The sequence below is a fragment of the Salvelinus fontinalis genome, chromosome 4, assembly GCF_029448725.1.
Source record: "Salvelinus fontinalis isolate EN_2023a chromosome 4, ASM2944872v1, whole genome shotgun sequence".
Lineage (NCBI taxonomy): Eukaryota > Metazoa > Chordata > Actinopteri > Salmoniformes > Salmonidae > Salvelinus > Salvelinus fontinalis.
In genome coordinates, this window is record NC_074668.1 from 47,435,794 (window position 1) to 47,455,411 (window position 19,618).

A 19,618-nucleotide genomic window follows, 5' to 3' on the forward strand; every position below is an offset into this window, starting at 1 on the left:
TCCTTCCTCCCTTTCATCCTTCCTTCCTACCTTCCCTGAAGAAATCCCTTATCTGATATGATTCGCTATGTGATAGAATCATTGCTTACACCTATCCATTTGTGTTAGATCAGTGATTACTTCAAGGTAGGGAGGGCGGAAGAACGGGTGTGTGTTTCCAACAGGACATCAGTGTCCGCCCTCAGAGTTGAGTCACAGCTCATAGAGATGCTGTTTGTTTTGAAGCATGAAATGCCTCCCGTGGTCTTTTGAGATGGAAATGTTCTGTGTCATCTAAAAAAAAAATTGTGCAGTGTGTGTGTGTGCTTGTGTTGACTTGGGGTGAAAAGCTGAAAAGCTTCTTTTTATTCGTTTTGGCAGTTTTCAGTGGGGTTATTAGCATTCCCATCTTTTATCAGCTATGACAGAGTTGTAATTGTTTCATCTGTGAGACGCCTTGAGATACTGACACACTGTCCATTGGAGCACAAACCCGATTGAACAGATGTCTCTGTCGTTCAGCAAGATGTCCCAGCATCAGTTTCTACTTCAAGGATCAGGCAAGATGTTGTTAGCAGAGGTTGAATTGGGGTTTTGTGGAAGATTGCTGTTGTTTACAATTCCCCACTGTCTTCTTCTAGACAACTAATATAAACTCTAGGCAAGATTGTGAATGCATGGAGGAAAGTAATGATATGTATATCGTCAAAAGGATGTTTGAGATTTACAGTGGTGAAAGTCCTACTAGGCATGTGCATGTGTTATTGTACCAACAGTAACATCCTCAAAAAGTCATTGAATAATAAATAATAAAAGAGAAAGTTATCCATATTCCAAGGAATCCCATACAAACATGTGCATTGTTATTGTGTTTTCGAGATAGTTGGGCCTGCCATGACATATAGACTACCACCTTGCACTTTCTGTGTGGGCTGAGTTTCTCTGTAACCACGGGAGACAGGGTCCTACAACAAAATGCGCGTGGGTTCAATGTCGACGCCGGTGCCAAAGTCTAGCAGGCCATTCTGCGGTTTCTTATTTTTATTTTCAAAGATAATCATGGCAACTTCAATAAAAAAACAGTGAGTGCTACGATATATTTTTAAAACTTGTCCTACACAACGTTTTGTCTACAACTTGAAAGCTTTGTCTGGTTTTATTACAATGACGACTCATCGAAATGCAGCACTAGACCCGCGTCACTTCGTAATAATCAAACCGCTTCCGAATCTTAAACCGTCGGGAGAAATGCTCCAGGCCCGGAGCAGAACGGTGTGGTCCGCCTGTCAGCCGACCAGAGAGCAGGTGTTCTGGGATAACTATCACCGACGACAGTGGCAGCTGAGCCGGCAGGGCTATAGGGCAGTCCCCTGGAGACCCTATGAGGAGGTCGGACAACCGCTCTACCTTGAAACCAAGAGACTACTAGAATCACTGGGACAACCTGTGGAAGAGGTGATTGTTTCCCCTTGGCCTTGTATGTATCTGGAGATTGTGTCTAATTGAATAAGAATAATTTAGGCTAATGAGTAGGCCTAGTTGATTTATGTGACAGTTTATGGTAGGCCAGCCTAAATAGCTCACAAAGTATGCCTAAATATTTATTATCCTTCATAGGCCTACCATGTAGCCTACTGCCAGTTCCATTACACTAGGCCATGACACTCCATCACAACATGAATTAGCATTTTTGACACTAATATTAACACCAATGTTTTTTGCCAGTATATCATAATAATGATGAGTGAAGATGAACGTTTTAGTTATTGGATAAGTAATGTATTATTATTTCATGTTCCTTCCTTCTCTCTCGCCCTCTCCTTTCATGTACCCTCTTTTCTACCATTGAACTCGGTTTCCCTGTATGCAAGTAATATTTTCTCTCTGGTGGGAGGTGGGGTGTGTGTGTGTGATGTGTGTGAGCACTCATTTCATGGCATCCTGTCTATCTCCCCATTTATCAGTCCTGTTCCCTTGGACTGACCGGGCCGTTCAGCATCTCACACACGCACACACGCACGCACGCGTGCGCGCGCACACACACACACACACACACACACACACACACACACACACACACCCTCAGGCCCGACACGTAACTCCATTTACTGTTAATGGACAGTGATCCTCTGTGCTAAACAGATCAGTGACACGGAGAGTGTGTCTGTCTGTCATCACAAATCAAATACTCCCTCAGCCCCAGCTCTCATGCCTCAAAATTACATAAAAAACTCTTCTCAATTCTGTCCCTAGCCTCCCAAAGCAAGAGGGTTCAGCTCAGTGAAAGATGCAGACACACATTGGCCAGTTTACTTTAACCAGCCTCTGGGATTCCAGTAGCTATGCGATTTTCCCCTTTAATGTTATCCCAGCTAGACCTTTTGTCTATAGAGTGAATATTCCATATCCTGTTTAGATAATGCACAGGCATGGAGGCCCATTGTTTGTCTTCCTCTATACACAGCCTCTCTACATAGTCCCTAATAAATGCATCTGAAGTAAGACATAAGAGGGCGGCGGGCACAATTTATAAGGTGATTATACCTGTTTTTTAGGCTAGCAGCAGAGGCCATCACAGCAAATCAGCAGGCTTTAAGTAGCAGCAGCAGATACATGGGGTATTGGCACCTAACACATCATGGGATAATTTGAAATGGGTGGTTTATTCCTGTGGACATTGCATTCATCATAGTTATCGGGGACGCTCAGTTGCTGAGGCAGCTAGGCAGCTTGCCTGGCGAGCAGAGCAGAGGGAGCAGGCAGAGTCCACATTAAAAGTGACAACATTAAAATGGAGAGGAGGCTTATATTCTTGAATGCTGGAACCTCGGTCCCCCCCCCCCCCCCCTCTCTCTTACTCTCTCGTTCTCTCTGTCTCTGTCTCTTTGGAGTCATCTCATTCAAGTGGTGTCAGAAGCAGTAGGAGACAACGATGATATAACGTTAATCTTACATGAGGAATTGCTATTTGTTCACTGAGTTGCATCCCTTGAAGTGTGTTAGTGAAGTTGTGTGATCAATTGTTACAAAGGCTGTATTGAGCAGTCGTACTACACCTACCATAGGAGGCTGATGATGGGAGGACAGCTCATAATAATGTCCGGAACGGTGCGAATGGAATGTACCGTGTCCACTTTAATTTGAGGGTACATTTTTGTACATAGTCCCCCCATTTTAGGGGACTAAAACTATTCTAAACGGTTCACCCGATATGATTGAAAATACACAAAAATGAAAGCTGACAGTCTGCACTTTCAACTCATAGTTGTTGTATCATTTCAAATACAAAATGCTGGAGTACAGAGCCAAAACAACAAAAAATGTGTCACTGTCCCAATAATTACTGTATTTGATACCATTCCACTCACTCTACTCTAGCCATCGCCACAAGCCCATCCTCCCAAATTAAGGTTCCACCAACCTCCTGTGTCAACTACTGTGGGTGTCAGAAGTATTCACCCCCCTTGGACTGTTTTCACATTTTGTTGTGTTACAAAGTGGTATTGAAATGAATTTAATTGTTTTTGTCATTGATCTATACAAAATACTCTGTAATGTCAAAGTGGGAGAAACATGTATTTATTTATTATTCACCCCGCTGAGTCAATACATGTTAGAAACACCTTTGGCAGGGATTATAGCTGTGAGACTTATTGGGTAAGTCTCTTAAGAGCTTTGCACACCTGGATTGTACAATATTTTCCCATTATTCTTTTCAAAATTCTTCAAGCTCTGTCAAGGTTTTGGGGATCATGGCTAGACAGCCATTTTCAAGTCTTGTTATAGTTTTTCAAGTAGATTTAAGTCAAAGCTGTAACTTGGCCACTCAGGAACATTCACTGTTTTCTTGGTAAGCAACTCCAGTGTAGATTTGGCCTTGTGATATAGGTTATTGTCCTGCTGAAAGGTGAACTCCTTTACCCATGTCGGGTGTAAAGCAGACTGAAACAGGTTTTCCTCTAGGAGTTTTCCCGTGCTTAGCTCCATCCCGTTTCTTTTTATCCCAAAAAACTCCCCAGTCTTTGCCGATGTCAAGGATACCCATACCATGATGCAGCCACTACCATGCTTGGTAATAAGGAGGCAGTTACTCAGTGATTATGTTTTGTTGTGTAGGATTTACCCCAAACATAAGGCTTTGGATTTAGGCCAAAAAGTGTATTCCTTTGCCGTGCGGTATTACTTTAGTACAAGATACAAGATGCAAGTTTGGAATATTTGTATTCTTCTTTTTACTCTGTCATTTAGGTTATTATTGTGGAGTAACTACAATGTTGTTGGTCTATCCTCAGTTTTGTCCCTTCACAGCCATTTACATTTTTTTAAATGACCAATGGCATTGTGACATCCCTGAGCATTATTCTTTCTGTCCTGCAGCTCAGTTCAGAAGGACGACTGTATATTCGTTGTGTATGGGTGGTTTAATACATCATCCACAGCATAATTACTAACTTGACCATGCATAACCTTTCACGAGCCTCTACCCCGGGTCCGGGAGCACCCCCCCCCCCCACCCCACACTGATTAGCATCGCTAGCATAGCGTCACAATTAAATAGTAGCATCTAAATATCATTAAATCACAAGTCCAAGACGCCTAATGAAAGATACAGATCCTGTGAATAAAGCCACCATTTCAGATTTTTAAAATGTTTTACAGGGAAGACACAATATGTAAATCTATTAGCTAAACACGTTAGCAAAAGACACCATTTTTCTTTGTCCACCATTTTCTCTCAACACCAGTAGCTATCACCAATTCGGCTAAACTAAGATATTGATAGCCACTAACCAAGAAAAAACCTCATCAGATGACAGTCTGATAACATATTTATGGTATAGGATAGGTTTTGTTAGAAAAATGTGCATATTTCAGGTATAAATCATAGTTTGCCATTGCAGCCACCATCACAAATCTCACCAAAGCTCCTAGAATTACTACAGAGAGCAACTTGTATTACCAATTTACTCATCATAAAACATTTCTTAAAAATACACAGCACATAGCAATGGAAAGACACAGATCTTGTGAATTCAGACAACATTTCAGATTTTCTAAGTGTTTTACGGCGAAAACACAATAAATCGTTATATTAGCATACCACATATGCAAACGTTACCCGAGCACTGATTCAAGCCAAAGAGAGCGATATCGTTATCATCGCCAAAATATATTAATTTTTTCACTAACCTTCTCAGAATTCTTCAGATGACACTCCTGTAACATCATATTACAACATACATATAGAGTTTGTTCGAAAATGTGCATATTTAGCCACCAAAATCATGGTTAGACAATGACAAAAGTAGCCCAGCTGGTCAGAAAATGTCGTGCACCATATTAGACAGTGATCTAGTCTTATACATAAATACTCATAAACTTGACAAAAAAATACAGGGTGGACAACGATTGATAGACAATTTAATTCTTAATACAATCGCGGAATTACATTTTTTAAATTATCCTTACTTTTCAATACAGGTTGCGCCAAGCGAAGCTATAGCAAACAAAATGGCGGCATAAGCGTTTAACATTTTTCGACAGAAACACGATTTATCATCATAAATTGTTCTTACTATGAGCTGTTCTCCCATAAGAATCTTGGGCAATGAATCCTTTCTTGGGTTTAATCTTCTTTTGGTCGAAAGATGTCAACTTGTCCGTCGAAATGCCCACTAACGTACGACCGGGACCCCGAAACGTGCCCGGAGCTTCAAAGTGTATTACAAAGCAATGCCTCAAAATCGCACTAAACGGATATAAATTGCTATAAAACGGTTTAAATTAACTACCTTATGATGTTTCTAACACCTCTAACGAGTAAAAACATGACCGACGCTATATTACTAACTAAACCAAGGCTTGGAAAAAGGCCAGTCAGATATCCTTCTTGCGTTGAGCGCAGAGTCCAAAAGAACGGTACTTCCGGTATTTTGTCATTTATAGAGGCCATGATTGCGCAATCGACTCCATTCAAATTGTCACCACTTACTGACATCTAGAGGAAGGCGTGGGCAGTGTTTGTATCCTCATAGGATCTACAGTGACTTTAAAACTGATCTGGAACCAGAGGCCAAGAGTTCTGAAAACTCATTCACTGGGAGGAAAAGTGCTGTAGAATGAGTTCTGTTCCACTCAGAGACATAATTCAAACGGCTATAGAAACTATAGAGTGTTTTCTATCCAATAATAACAATAATATGCATATTGTACGAGCAATAATTGAGTACTAGGCAGTTTAATCTGTAGAGAAAATTATGCTAATGCAAAACAGCACCCCCTATAGTTGCAAGAAGTTAAAGAGATATTCAATGTATGTTTTTTTATAGTTACCCATCTACCAATCACTGCCCTTTCACTGAGCTTTTGAAAAGCTCCCTGGTGTTTGTGGTTGATTCTGTTCTCATTCAAAAATCATTTCAAACCCTATTATTTCACACAAAGTGAGTCCATGTCATTTATTATGTGATTTTTAAAGCAACATTTTACTCCTGAACTAATTTAGGCTTCCCTAAACAAAAGGGGTGAATACTTGTTCAACAACTATATTTGAGTAAAAAAAAAAAGAAGGTGTTAACATTTGTAGAATTTTCTTTTCACTTTGACATTATGGAGTATTTTATGTAGATTAATGACAAAAAATAACAACTAAATCCATTTCAATCCCACCTTGTCACACAACAAAAAAATGAAAGAATCCAGGGGGGGGGGGGGGGGTATACTTAGGATACCCACTGTGTAATTGTAAGTCATCTCGGGGAAATAACAAGCAAATACCTTTCGCTACAGTTCTCAGTTTTGATATGACCATTTTTTAAACTTAGATTGTGAGTATGCAAAACATTTTTTTATTTAGATTGTGAGTCAGTGTTGTATCGAGACCACATATTGAGTGTCTCGGTCTTGTCTCGGTGTTGGGTACATTTGTACTCGGTCTTGACTCGGTCTTGGACAGTGAGGACTCGTAATTTCTTCCAGAGACCAGCCGAGACCAGCGAAGTTAAAAACTCATAATTATCAGCTTCCATTCAGTCAACGTATAAAACCGCTTAGCCAGGCCAAATATACAGTATATCACAAAAGTGAGTACACCCCTCACATTTTTGTAAATATTTGAGTATATCTTTTCATGTGACAACACTGAAGAAATGACACTTTGCTACAATGTAAAGTAGTGAGTGTACAGCTTGTATAACAGTGTAAATTTGCTGTCCCCTCAAAATAACTCAACACACAGCCATTAATGTCTAAACTGCTGGCAACAAAAGTGAGTACACCCCTAAGTGAAAATGTCCAAATTGGGCCCAATTAGCCATTTTCCCTCCCCGGTGTCATGTGACTCGTTAGTGTTACAAGGTCTCAGGTGTGAATGGGGAGCAGGTATGTTAAATTTGGTTTCATCGCTCTCACACGCCCTCATACTGACTGGTCACTGGAAGTTCAACATGGCACCTCATGGCAAAGAACTCTCTGAGGATCTGAAAAAAATAATTGTTGCTCTACATAAAGATGGCCTGGGCTATAAGAAGATTGCCAAGACCCTGAAACTGAGCTGCAGCACGGTGGCCAAGACCATACAGCGGTTTAACTGGACAGGTTCCACTCAGAACAGGCCTCGCCATGGTCGACCAAAGAAGTTGAGTGCACGTGCTCAGCGTCATATCCAGAGGTTGTCTTTGGGGAATAGACGTATGAGTGCTGCCAGCATTGCTGCAGAGGTTGAAGGGGTGGGGGGTCAGCCTGTCAGTGCTCAGACCATACGCCGTACACTGCATCAAATTGGTCTGCATGGCTGTCGTCCCAGAAGGAAGCCTCTTCTAAAGATGATGCAAAGAAATCCCGCAAACAGTTTGCTGAAGACAAACAGACTAAGGACATGGATTACTGGAACCATGTCCTGTGGTCTGATGAGACCAAGATAAACTTATTTGGTTCAGATGGTGTCAAGCGTGTGTGGCGGCAACCAGGTGAGGAGTACAAAGACAAGTGTGTCTTGCCTACAGTCAAGCATGGTGGTGGGAGTGTCATGGTCTGGGGCTGCATGAGTGCTGCCGGCACTGGGGAGCTACAGTTCATTGAGGGAACCATGAATGCCAACATGTACTGTGACATACTGAAGCAGAGCATGATCCCCTCCCTTCGGAGACTGGGCCGCAGGGCAGTATTCCAACATGATAACGACCCCAAACACACCTCCAAGACGACCACTGCCTTGCTAAAGAAGCTGAGGGTAAAGGTGATGGACTGGCCAAGCATGTCTCCAGACCTAAACCCTATTGAGCATCTGTGGGGCATCCTCAAACGGAAGGTGGAGGAGTGCAAGGTCTCTAACATCCACCAGCTCCGTGATGTTGTCATGGAGGAGTGGAAGAGGACTCCAGTGGCAACCTGTGAAGCTCTGGTGAACTCCATGCCCAAGAGGGTTAAGGCAGTGCTGGAAAATGATGGTGGCCACACAAAATATTGACACTTTGGGCCCAATTTGGACATTTTCACTTAGGGGTGTACTCACTTTTGTTGCCAGCAGTTTAGACATTAATGGCTGTGTGTTGAGTTATTTTGAGGGGACAGCAAATTTACACTGTTATACAAGCTGTACACTCACTACTTTACATTGTAGCAAAGTGTCATTTCTTCAGTGTTGTCACATGAAAAGATATACTCAAATATTTACAAAAATGTGAGGGGTGTACTCACTTTTTTTGATATACTGTATACACTCCTTTCTTGAAACATTAATACAGTATCTTAACAGCCTTTATATCTATTAGACACGTTAGCGCAGTGGCGAACCTATAGGCCTTCAGTGTGTGACATGTTCTTGATTCTGAAAAGACAGCAACTGTAATACCAGCACACTCATGTAGTGTAACGGTTTTCTTCCTGGGATGAAGGAGAGGACCAAATGCAGCGCGGCTAGTGTTCAACATGTTTAATAGACGAATAAACGGTAACACTACTACAAGTAACAAAATAACAAATGTGAAAACCGAAACAGCCCTATCTGGTGCAGACAAAACACAGAGACAGGAAACAACCACCCACAACCCCCAACACAAAACAAGCCACCTATATATGATTCTCAATCAGGGACAACGATTGACAGCTGCCTCTGATTGAGAACCATATTAGGCTGAACACAGAAACAGACAAACTAGACACACAACATAGAATGCCCACCCAGCTCACGTTCTGACCAGCACAACACATAAGAACTCTGGTCAGGACATTACATGTAGGAGTGCACTTTTTGTAAAACACAAAGGGCCAGTGGTGTAGTTGAGGCTATATGCAGGTATAAGCCGTATACCCACCTTATTTTCAGTGGGTATTGCGTATACTCACTTCTTAATCCCAACTGATGCATATCAAATCAAATAAAAAATGTATTAGTCACATGCGCCGAATACAACAGGTGTAGTAGACCTTACAGTGAAATGCTTACTTACAAGCCCTTAACCGACCGTGAAGTTTAAAAAATATGGATAAGAATAAGAGATAAAAGTAACAAGTAATTAAAGAGCAGCAGTAAAAAATGACAATATATACAGGGGGGTGCCGGTACAGAGTCAATGTGCGGGGGCACCGGTTAGTTGAGGTAGTATGTACATGTAGATAGAGTTAATTAAAGTGACTATGCATAGATGACAACAGAGAGTGGCAGTGGTGAGGGGAGGGGGGGGGGCAATGTGAATAGTCTGGGTAGCCATTTGACTAGATGTTCAGGAGTCTTATGGTTTGGGGTTAGAAGCTGTTTAGAAGCCTCTTGGAACTAGACTTGGCACTCCGGTACCGCTTGCCGTGTGGTAGCAGGGAGAACAGTCTATGACTAGAGTGGCTGGAGTCTTTGACAATTTTTAGGGCTTCCCTCTGACACCGCCTGGTATAGAGGTCCTGGATGGCAGGAAGCTTGGCCCCAGTGATGTACTGGGCCGTTCGCACTACCCTCTGTAGTGCCTTGCGGTCGGAGTCCGAGCAGTTGCCATTCCAGGCAGTGATATCAAAGTAGTGTAGTGGAGGTATACAATTTATCAATTATGTAGTACAATAGAGAAATCATGCACAAAACAGCCTACACAATCACAAAGCATGTGCAATATATTCACATGCGCGTTGCACACATAGCCTAGTTTCAGTGGAATTTAATCTGCAGGCAGCAAGAGTGTGCAGCTCTCGACTGGTTTTGGCATGGAGCAGCTCACAGAAGAATGACATCGGTACCCCTGTAGGGTAGGGTAGGAAAGACAATTCAATTTATGATATCTACTAGTAAATGCTAACTAAGGCAACAATGGGTATGCAAACCATGTATTGAAAAAGTTAAATCCTATTTGTGATGTGCAAGTGTCATCATGCACTATTTGCATCAGGGGCGTAGACATGGATTGGCCTGGGAGGACAGAGGCCCACCCACTGGGAACCGGGCCCTGACAGCCCCACCCAATCGGATTGATGTGGTTTATGCATTGTTGTGGGCTTAGACCATCACATTTAAAAAATATATAAAAATATATAAATATAAAAAAAAAAATATCTGATTTTGAAAAAATCTATTACATACCTTCGCTGGGTGGGCGTTTGGGAACTTTTTGGCAAAATTTGAATATACCCACTTCTCCAGGCACCACTACACCACTGCATAGAGCCGATGGAAAGACAGCGGTCACAGACGGCATGATGTTAAAGGATAAGCAGTCCATAAACTCAAACATAATAATCCAGTAGGTCCCAGTCATAAGAATCCAAAAACACAACCATTAAGCATTTCCCAATCGAAATGTACAACTATTACTTCCCATTGCAAAAAACATTTCATGTTCAGCACACAAAGTAACCTGTGACCTAAAGTTTAAAGTGGACAGCGTTTTAACTATTTTGCAGAAACAAACAGACAATGATAATATCATAAAAAAATATAAAATTCCCAGTTTATGCTACAAAACCAGCTTTATAAGAGGTTTTAAAAATAGACTCAATGTTCCATGACATACAGTAAGGCATTGTTGGCAGAATAGATGGATGCAGTTCAATGCATGATTAATATAATTCACCACTACATTTCTTGGTAGTTCAAAGAATATTGCTATCAGGTTGTAAATCACAGCTGGCCTGGTATATTGTTTACTGCCTCCATTCAGATGCACTGTTTCAGTTTCAATGACTGAATATTCTGGACAAAAACTGACAAATATAACTAAAGCTGGGAATGTCAATACAATCAAACCAGCAAGGGCAGTGATCACAAGTCAGTCATAACGTGGATAATAGGCTAGCATATCTACCCGCTGAATATGACCGGTGTCACTTAACATAGACAAAAAAAGTAATAGTTAGTCAAGAATGCTCTAGATAACATGCAAACAGCCTAAACAGCTCTGCTAACATGCAAACAGCCTAAACAGCTCTGCTACGGCGAGTAAAATTGTCAGAGTGAGGTGTTCTCTCATTTGTGTCTGGAAGTAGCTAGCTAGCAAGCTAGCCAACTTTAGCCAGTTAGCTTGCGTGCTTGGTTAGGACAAGCATGCATTGGCAGGCAAGCTGCAGAAGGACGAGGAGGCTACATTTCCCCATCATTAATCAGTGCAATTTTGACGGCCAGCTAGCTTAAAAAGTTTGAGAGTTTATCTAATTTTCCTTCGTTTGATTTTTAGCTCATCTTGGTCTGGCTAGCATTAGTTGTTTATCTTGTTGTTGTTTATAACAGTGTTGTGCATAACTAGCCTACCTTTTCATGGTAGTTTGATCAATAGAACTGTAAAGTTCCCAAATGCAGGTGTTAACATATTTGCAGAAATCCATTCATGTGTATTTTGTGGCTTTTGACAAATGCATTCTAATGATCTAAAGTCGCACTGTTGCAACTTCCTGTAAACACACAGTCCAGTTAAAAGTTAATGTGACAAATGGCTTGTTTGTAGTAAAGGCCTACTGTAGCTCTGATTGGCTATACCGCATCAGACTGTGTAGACTCCGGGATAAGACAGATGTTTTTATTTGGTTTTATTTACTGCAGTGTCTATTAATTGTCCAAATGCATGGGCACTTTCCCACTCTATATTGCTATAGAATTTTCACAAATGCCTTAGTATACGTAATTCCCAAATATTCTGTGGTCACTAAGTGGTCACTTGTCAGAAAATGTTTTTAAAAGTGTCATATTCTTCCTGGGATTGTATATGAACACATTTTAATAAGATTTCATGTTGCTAAAATGCTGTCCGTTCCACTTTAAATACAACAATGTTTCACACACATAAGTTATTTTCAAAGAGACAACAGCAAGCACACTGCAATAAAAACACAGTTCCACTCACCAGATGATGATCAATTAAAACTGAACTTCTTGTTGAAAGTTATTCTTGAAAAGGGAGAAGCTAACAAATAAGCAACTTCATCCTCTGCTGCAGCCACTGCAAACTAGCCGACAAGAAAAGCTAGCTACCTAGACCGTGGGAATAATACTGCTCGCTATTGCGCAGTTACCTGTTGGCCTTCAAGAAGGGAGAAGTTTCCATTCGTTTTCTAAAAATGGTGCCACCCATTAAGTTAAAATGTGATTGGCTGATTCCACTGTCACTCCAAAATCTGCCCTAATACAGTTAAATGGCAGATGCCTTTATCTAGCTTCTAATGGCTGATTTAGCTAGCTAGATGTATCTCCCCAGAGACCAGCAAAGAAAAGTCCTGATTGGATATTTTCTTCTCTTCAGTGTTAACCCTTTCCTTTCCCCCAAAAAAGAGATTAAATCAGAACATAATTGAAAATAATAATAGAATTATCATTATTATTATAATCATTATTTTATAAATCCTTAGCCCTTCTTATGAAGGCATAGAAGGCCCATTGTTCCCCACTGTGTTTGAGTTAGTAATAATTTGTAGAGTGACTCTATTTTCCCTCAGCATGCATTTTTTTTATATTTAGAATTTCTTAAAGAATCCATATGTTGTTCTGAAATATGAACACAGAAATACTGGACATTTTGAAATCTAATTATGGTGTTGATTTGACAAAATTACAATCATGGTCTTGAATTGGACACAACTTGTCCCTCTCCCGGTCTCGGCCTTGACTCGGTCTTACCCCCACACCCTCCGGTCTTAGGCTTGACTCAAACTCGATTTGCTCCAGTCTTGTACTTGAATTGGGAATTCAGGTGAAGCTATGATCCCTTACTGATGTCACTTGTTAAATCAACTTCAATCAGTGTGCATGTGCATGCGTGTGTGTAAGGGGCAGCACAAGGGCAAGCCAGAGTCAGATCCGGGAGGGAGTGGTCTGCGACATACCTCACTGTGATGAATGAACGACCTGTCAACTACCCAGTCTCACACCCTGCCACTCTACTCTCTCAGAAATTAGCAGCAACAGGCTAGAGTTTGAATTAGCCAAAGGGCTTTAGGGTCTATCTGTATCTGTGGAAGTCATGCCTTATGATTTCCTGAGAGTTAGGAGTATGATGATTTGAACCATCCTCTGGCACCTTTGGGGCAGTTTAGGAGGCGTCATCGACACCTACGTATGCTATGCATTGTCCTGCTACTGTATGTGAATGTTGTGATTAACAGAACACATCAGCCCATCCCTCTCTTACAGTCGTTTCCTCTTGTTTATTTTATTACAGGCTTCAAAGGCTGATCCCTTACCAGAAGAGGATGTGCCTGTTAGCACCACCCCATCAGATTCCCCAGGAGCAAACAAGGTGTGTGTGTGTGTGTGTGTGTGTGCGTGTGTGTGTGCGTGTGCGTGTGTGTGTGTTTGTGCGTGTAAAGGAAACAGGGTGTGCCTGTTCTCAGTTTTAGTTTTTATACCCTGTTATCTTGTACATACACTTGCAGTTGCCTTTACTGCATCATTTGCTATGAGTAGGCTATAGAGCCTTTATATGACATGCTGCTCGATTATGCAGAGGGATTAATTGTATGATTATCTGTCATTTCTATGAGCGATGTAGCATTAGCACGTTAGCAGCACAATATTTTCTCCTGGCCCGCTGCCTGGCTCTTAGCCATCGGAGGTCAGACGAGGACACACACACTAGTCGACTCCGCTGAGGCTTTTTATGCAAAGAAGGGTTGTTCAGAGCTACAGGGTTAAAAACTGTCTGCTTGTCCTTTTGTTTGTTGTTGATGTTGTTGTTTGCTGTTGATGTTTTCTAGAGCTTGCCATTTCGTTGCCCCCAGGCAGGGAAGAGAGAGGATGCAGTATCTCTTAGGAAGCATCTGGGACATACCAGGTAAGGCTGGTGTGTGTGTGTGTGTGTGTGTGTGTGTGTGTGTGTGTGTGTGTGTGTGTGTGTGTGTGTGTGTGTGTGTGTGTGTGTGTGTGTGTGTGTGTGTGTGTGTGTGTGTGTGTGTGTGTGTGTGTGTGTGTGTGTGCGCGCACGCGTGCATACATATTTTTACCAGAGACTATCTATTGACTCTGCCAAATTTAATTTCACATATTGCCATCAGCACATCTCGATACATCCCATTTTCTGTAGATAAGCCATTATATATCACACTTATACAAAAATGTAATCACTCATATTTTAAAGCTCCAGAACAGTCGTTCTGAAAAGTACTTTTTCTCTAATGGCTAACTATCAGGAAGTTTGAAAAGACAGGCTGAGTGGGCGGATGCTTATATTCATGAGCTCGCCTTGACTGACAGCTCTTTGAAACACCTACTGTATGTCAAGCAACTTAGATGCAGCGAGCAGTGTTGCAGTTAAATCATCTGAAGTAAATTTGGCGATAGCAACTCAAACTCAAAGCAACTCAAACAACATTGAAATTGCATCAATGACCTATTATTATTATTTTTTACATACATCTCCCGTTTGGCATGTCTCTTGTGATACGGTTCACAGCAGCACTGACGGATGTGTTGACTAGACAACTGCGTCAGAGTTTTGAACGACCCTTCCCCCCATTTTGTGCCATGCTGGCTGAAGACCTAGCTAGCCAGTAACTAGCTAGCACCAGATACAGATGAAAGGGGAAACATATAAGTATCTTTGCCGTAGATGAAAAGGGTAAACTTTCTATTATATTTGCTGACACTCTATAGTCAATTTTTGCCACCAGTAGAGTAGCTATCAAGCTGTATAAACCACGCCCCTCTGCAAACACACCTTCTTCGATGTTAGTTACAAGGCGGTACTCATCTAAATTATGTAAGAGAATGCCATGTTACCATTAGTGTATTAAAATGAGAGTTAAGGTGATGTCACCTTTTATCCCTAATAATGAATCCAAGTGTTTAACATGGGGGAGGGGACCAGTAACTTTATGATCAAACTTTATCAATGTAGAAGCAACAGTCATTTTTTCATGCTTTGATCATCATACTTTGATCTGGTTTCCTTCAAATATCATCCAATTTCATGAAAACATGATTTTGACTGTTCATTACCTTTAATTACACTTCTCTACATTACATAGATAAATGTCATGGTCAGGATGACAATGCATCCACTTTCTTATATCAACAGCTGTGGCCAATGGGCTGTTTTACAAGACCATTAAAAAACAAATTAAATGATGTTTAATTCATCAAACAGACATGTAGATGGAAATGAGGTTGGATGAAGAAACTGCATAGGCAACAAAATGCGACCCAAATGGCACCCTATTCGAAAATATAGGGCATAACTTTCGACCAGGGCCCATAGGGTCTGGTCAAAAGTAGTGCACTATGTATGGAATAAATAGGGTGGCAATTGGGGCACAGCCATGGTTACTATCAAGTATCATGTGATGTGAAACAGATTTCCCCATTGAAGTGCTGACTGATGTGGCATTTTAGAAACAGGCGGCCCTGTGATGTATGATGTAGATATCTGGAGAGATGCTTGGCGAGCCATGAGATCTGATTATACATAACAAGGAAACCCAGTGGAGAATACATACCACCAGAGATACTGATGTATTCAGTCATACCAGACGAATAGAAGCTCTGCATATGACTACCATGATTATTGAAGGGTTGTGTCCCAAAAGGCACCCTTTTCCTTAATGTAGAACCCTTTAATAATCACTGTAGTCATATGCAGAGCTTCTATTCCTCTGGTATGACTAAATACATCAGTATCTCTGGCGGTGCGTAATCATCGTTTTCTGTCAACAAAAAATGGCAACATACTAATAACAAATATTGATGGTGACCATTTTTGTGATATGATAAGAGAATTACCTGGTATCATATTATATTTCATTTTATGGGGTACGAAACTACCTGCGGTATTTCTTCTGTATACAGTATGACAATACAAAAAATAGGGTATAAAGTCTTCCCAAATATAAAAAGACTGTAGAGGGTAGGCTATTGCCACTTAGAAACAAACACTGAAGCCCCTCTCTATTATTTGCACAGAGGGAAAACAGACACTATTCATTCGGGCTATTTCTCTTTTTCTCTCCCTCTGAAACGGTAACCTTTCCTCTCCTCAAACACCTGTATGAATTATTCAATAATCTGGGTTTTATAAGAAGCTGTCAGAAATGTCAGCCGTTTTAGGGACGCCCTTGGATGTCCTGAGAGGGTGTAGTCTGTCTGCACGCCCTGTGGCGAGGCTGAGAGTTGTTATATACACACACACTCACAGACACACACACACACACACACCAAATGCCACGTCTGGTCTGTGCCAGGTATCTGCTGCCCGCAGGACACAGGGATGAGAAAATGTGCCAGCCCCACAGCGGACAAACTGACACTCTGTTGCATTTCAACACTACATTGAGAGGATAGAATACTGGGATCAATTCCATTTCAATTCCTGTCAGCTGAATTGTACATGGAATTTCTCCATAGGACTGCAATTCAATCCCTTAACTACCTGTAATGTAGGTGGAATTTACCCCAAACATTACCATTTAGGACAGACCATGTTTTGAACAGGTTCTAACTGAAGAACAAGTGGATATTTTCCCATTTCTCCCTTTTACATGAAGAGCCATTTCAGATTGGCCTTTTCTCTGTATAGAGACACAAAGCTTCACTGCCAAATCACTGTATCGCTCCTTCTCAATTTGTGAACTACATGCCTTTGGTTGCCTAGCAACAGGCTAACTGCTACCTAATACCTCTTCTGATCTGACCTGTTGAAGAAATCAAATCACTTCAATTTCCCCAACAGTCAAGGAAGAGTAACGGTGCTCATTTACCAACCGAACACTGTGAATTATTTAAACGACTGTAAAGAGTTCCTTTCATACGTATTGGCATATCACCTATATTAAACACCTTATTTCAGTGTTTCTGTCACCTTCGGCATAGTCACGCTTGCCAGACTCATAACAAACTTTTACGCTGTTATTTTTTTTTGGGGGGGGGGGGGTGATTTGCTAATATCAGGTTTAGACCAAGTTTTGAGGCTAGCAAAATGATATTGATTGGAAGCTCAATACTTACAGGATGTTAAACGTACATCACTGAAATCAAAGGAACACTCGACCTGATCTGAACTCTGCCCTGTGTGTTAAATAAACAAGCAGCCTTATTAGCCTTCTTTAAGATGCATTTAAGCATTGGAGTTCCAATATTCTAAAGACACAGCAATATAACCTACACACATTATCTGCATCCCAAAAGGCACCCGACTCCCAAGTGTACTTTTTAGGGAATATAGGGTGCCAAGACTAATTGATTCAGTGGTGATGCACCACAAGTGACTCTCTGGCTTCAACACCTGAGATTTAAGGGCAATGGTAGACTCAGATACTGCCTTTGTCTAGTCAAGGGCACTTTCATACAGCAACACAAAGACAAACAGAGAGATACTTGCCCACTGTCCATACACACAACACTGGACTGTTGCTGTCAACAGTATGTGTGGAATACCATATGGCAACTGATCTGAGAATGTGTTGCCGCTGTGATGCTATGATTCACTACAGATGCTGATGGATGGATAGAAAGATGCTTTGATAAAGGCATGGCAGCATTCTGGATTAAGACATTGCACACGGGGATTTGATAGGGAGAGTCACTGATCTGGAGTGGGCTTTGGTATCACAACTAGAGCAAGCAGGGGATGCTTCAGATTTAAGCAATGTTCAGCCTGAAACAAATGAACATTCAAGAGTTCAAACACTGATGCCCTCCATGAGTGTGTGTGTGTGTGTGTGCCTGTGGGTGTGCCTGCGTGCGTGCCAGCGTGTATGAACAGTGATGCCGTCCGAATATGCAGCGTTCGTCTGTTTGGCTCCACTCCTGGGGGAAGTATGGCAAGCCAGCTGCTCACTAGATGAGGAATAATGATTCATACAGGAGGGCTCTAACGTATACAAGGCTCTTGTTTTTTTGTTGTTGTCCTGTCTGAATTGAAAGAGAAAATTATTCCACAGTGGTGTCTATTTATCTCATCTAGAGTCATATAACAGGCTGTCGATGACACGAGTAGAAGATGTATTGTGTTCAAGATCAGTTAAGTAGTAGTCATTTTGGAAAATGTGCATTCTGTTATAGCTAAGACCAAAGCTTGACGTGTAGGCCTGTACTGTAGTATACAATTGGAGATGTATACTCCATTCTAGCAGACATAATTATGCAGAGCAATTAGGGTTAAGTGCCTTGCTTGAGGACACATCATCTGATTTTTCACTTAGCCTGCATCGGGATTTGAACCAGCGACCTGTTGGTTACTGGCCCAATGCTATTAACATCTAGGCTACATGCTACCGTCTGTCTTTAAGAAAGACTAATGCGTGACCAGCAGTAAGCCTGTACTGTAGTGTACGATTGAGACCTATACTCCATTCTAGCAGATTATTAGAAGCAATAGAATCATGCTCGTCGCCCAACTACCAAGGCTCCTTACTCATGTGTGATGATTAAGGAAAACTGAGGCGTATTACAGTTCATTCAGCCGCAAAGTCAAACCATGGCTATGATACTTGTGTGCCTGCATGTGTATCCGTGTGTTCGTGCATCCATGTGTGTGCATGCCTGCGTATCCAAGTGTGTGTATTTTAATTTCCACCAGTAGCATATTAATGCGAAGTAATGACGCATGCAGCCACCGGTGAAAACAAGCAGACATGGTTTGGAATAGAAGGGAAAGGTTATGGGCTGGTGCTAAATCACTGTAATGAAACCATTAGTGAGCCACACGTCACATATTTCTCCCAAAATTCTCTATTTAGGATTATAATTTCAGCCTCTGTGATGATTTAGAGACTTGGTCCACTCTGATTGGTGTGATTTAGAGACATGGTCCACTCTGATTGGTGTGATTTAAAGACCTGGTCCACTCTGATTGGTGTGATTTAGAGATCTGGTCCTCTCTGACTGGTGTGATTTAAAGACCTGGTAACTTCATTTAGCTGTGATCTATGACAGGGTACCTGTTGTCTGCTTAGGAATTACACAGGTGAAGTACATCCTCAATTGACTGCTGTATATGGAGTCGGTCCTATTCTATTTTTGGGTTGGGGCTATTTTCGGTCACTGTAGTAGGGGATTTAACATATTTGTGACTCTTTTTGTGTTTGTAACAGATGTGGTTTCTGAGAATCTTGGTGGCATGACTAAATAAAGTAAAAAATTTAAGTAAATCTGCCTGAAACCTGAAGAATTGTGTTATCTGCCTAAGTTATTGCCTAGGCTTCAGGTTTTAACACAATCTTGTGACATGTAGATTACCCACTC

At 41.4% G+C, this 19,618-nt stretch overlaps 1 protein-coding gene across 1 annotated transcript in view; it reads left to right on the plus strand.

Moving 5' to 3' along the window:
* The first annotated feature begins 949 nt into the window (after nucleotides 1–949).
* Nucleotides 950–19,618, plus strand: part of LOC129853899 (coiled-coil domain-containing protein 60-like) — a 61,736-nt gene continuing 43,067 nt past the window's right edge. Inside the window, exons 1-3 of the mRNA XM_055920384.1 lie at nucleotides 950–1,434; nucleotides 13,605–13,682; nucleotides 14,140–14,216. Coding sequence (XP_055776359.1) covers nucleotides 1,144–1,434; nucleotides 13,605–13,682; nucleotides 14,140–14,216 — 446 coding nt within the window. The 5' untranslated portion in view covers nucleotides 950–1,143. The remainder of the gene's footprint in view (nucleotides 1,435–13,604; nucleotides 13,683–14,139; nucleotides 14,217–19,618) is intronic.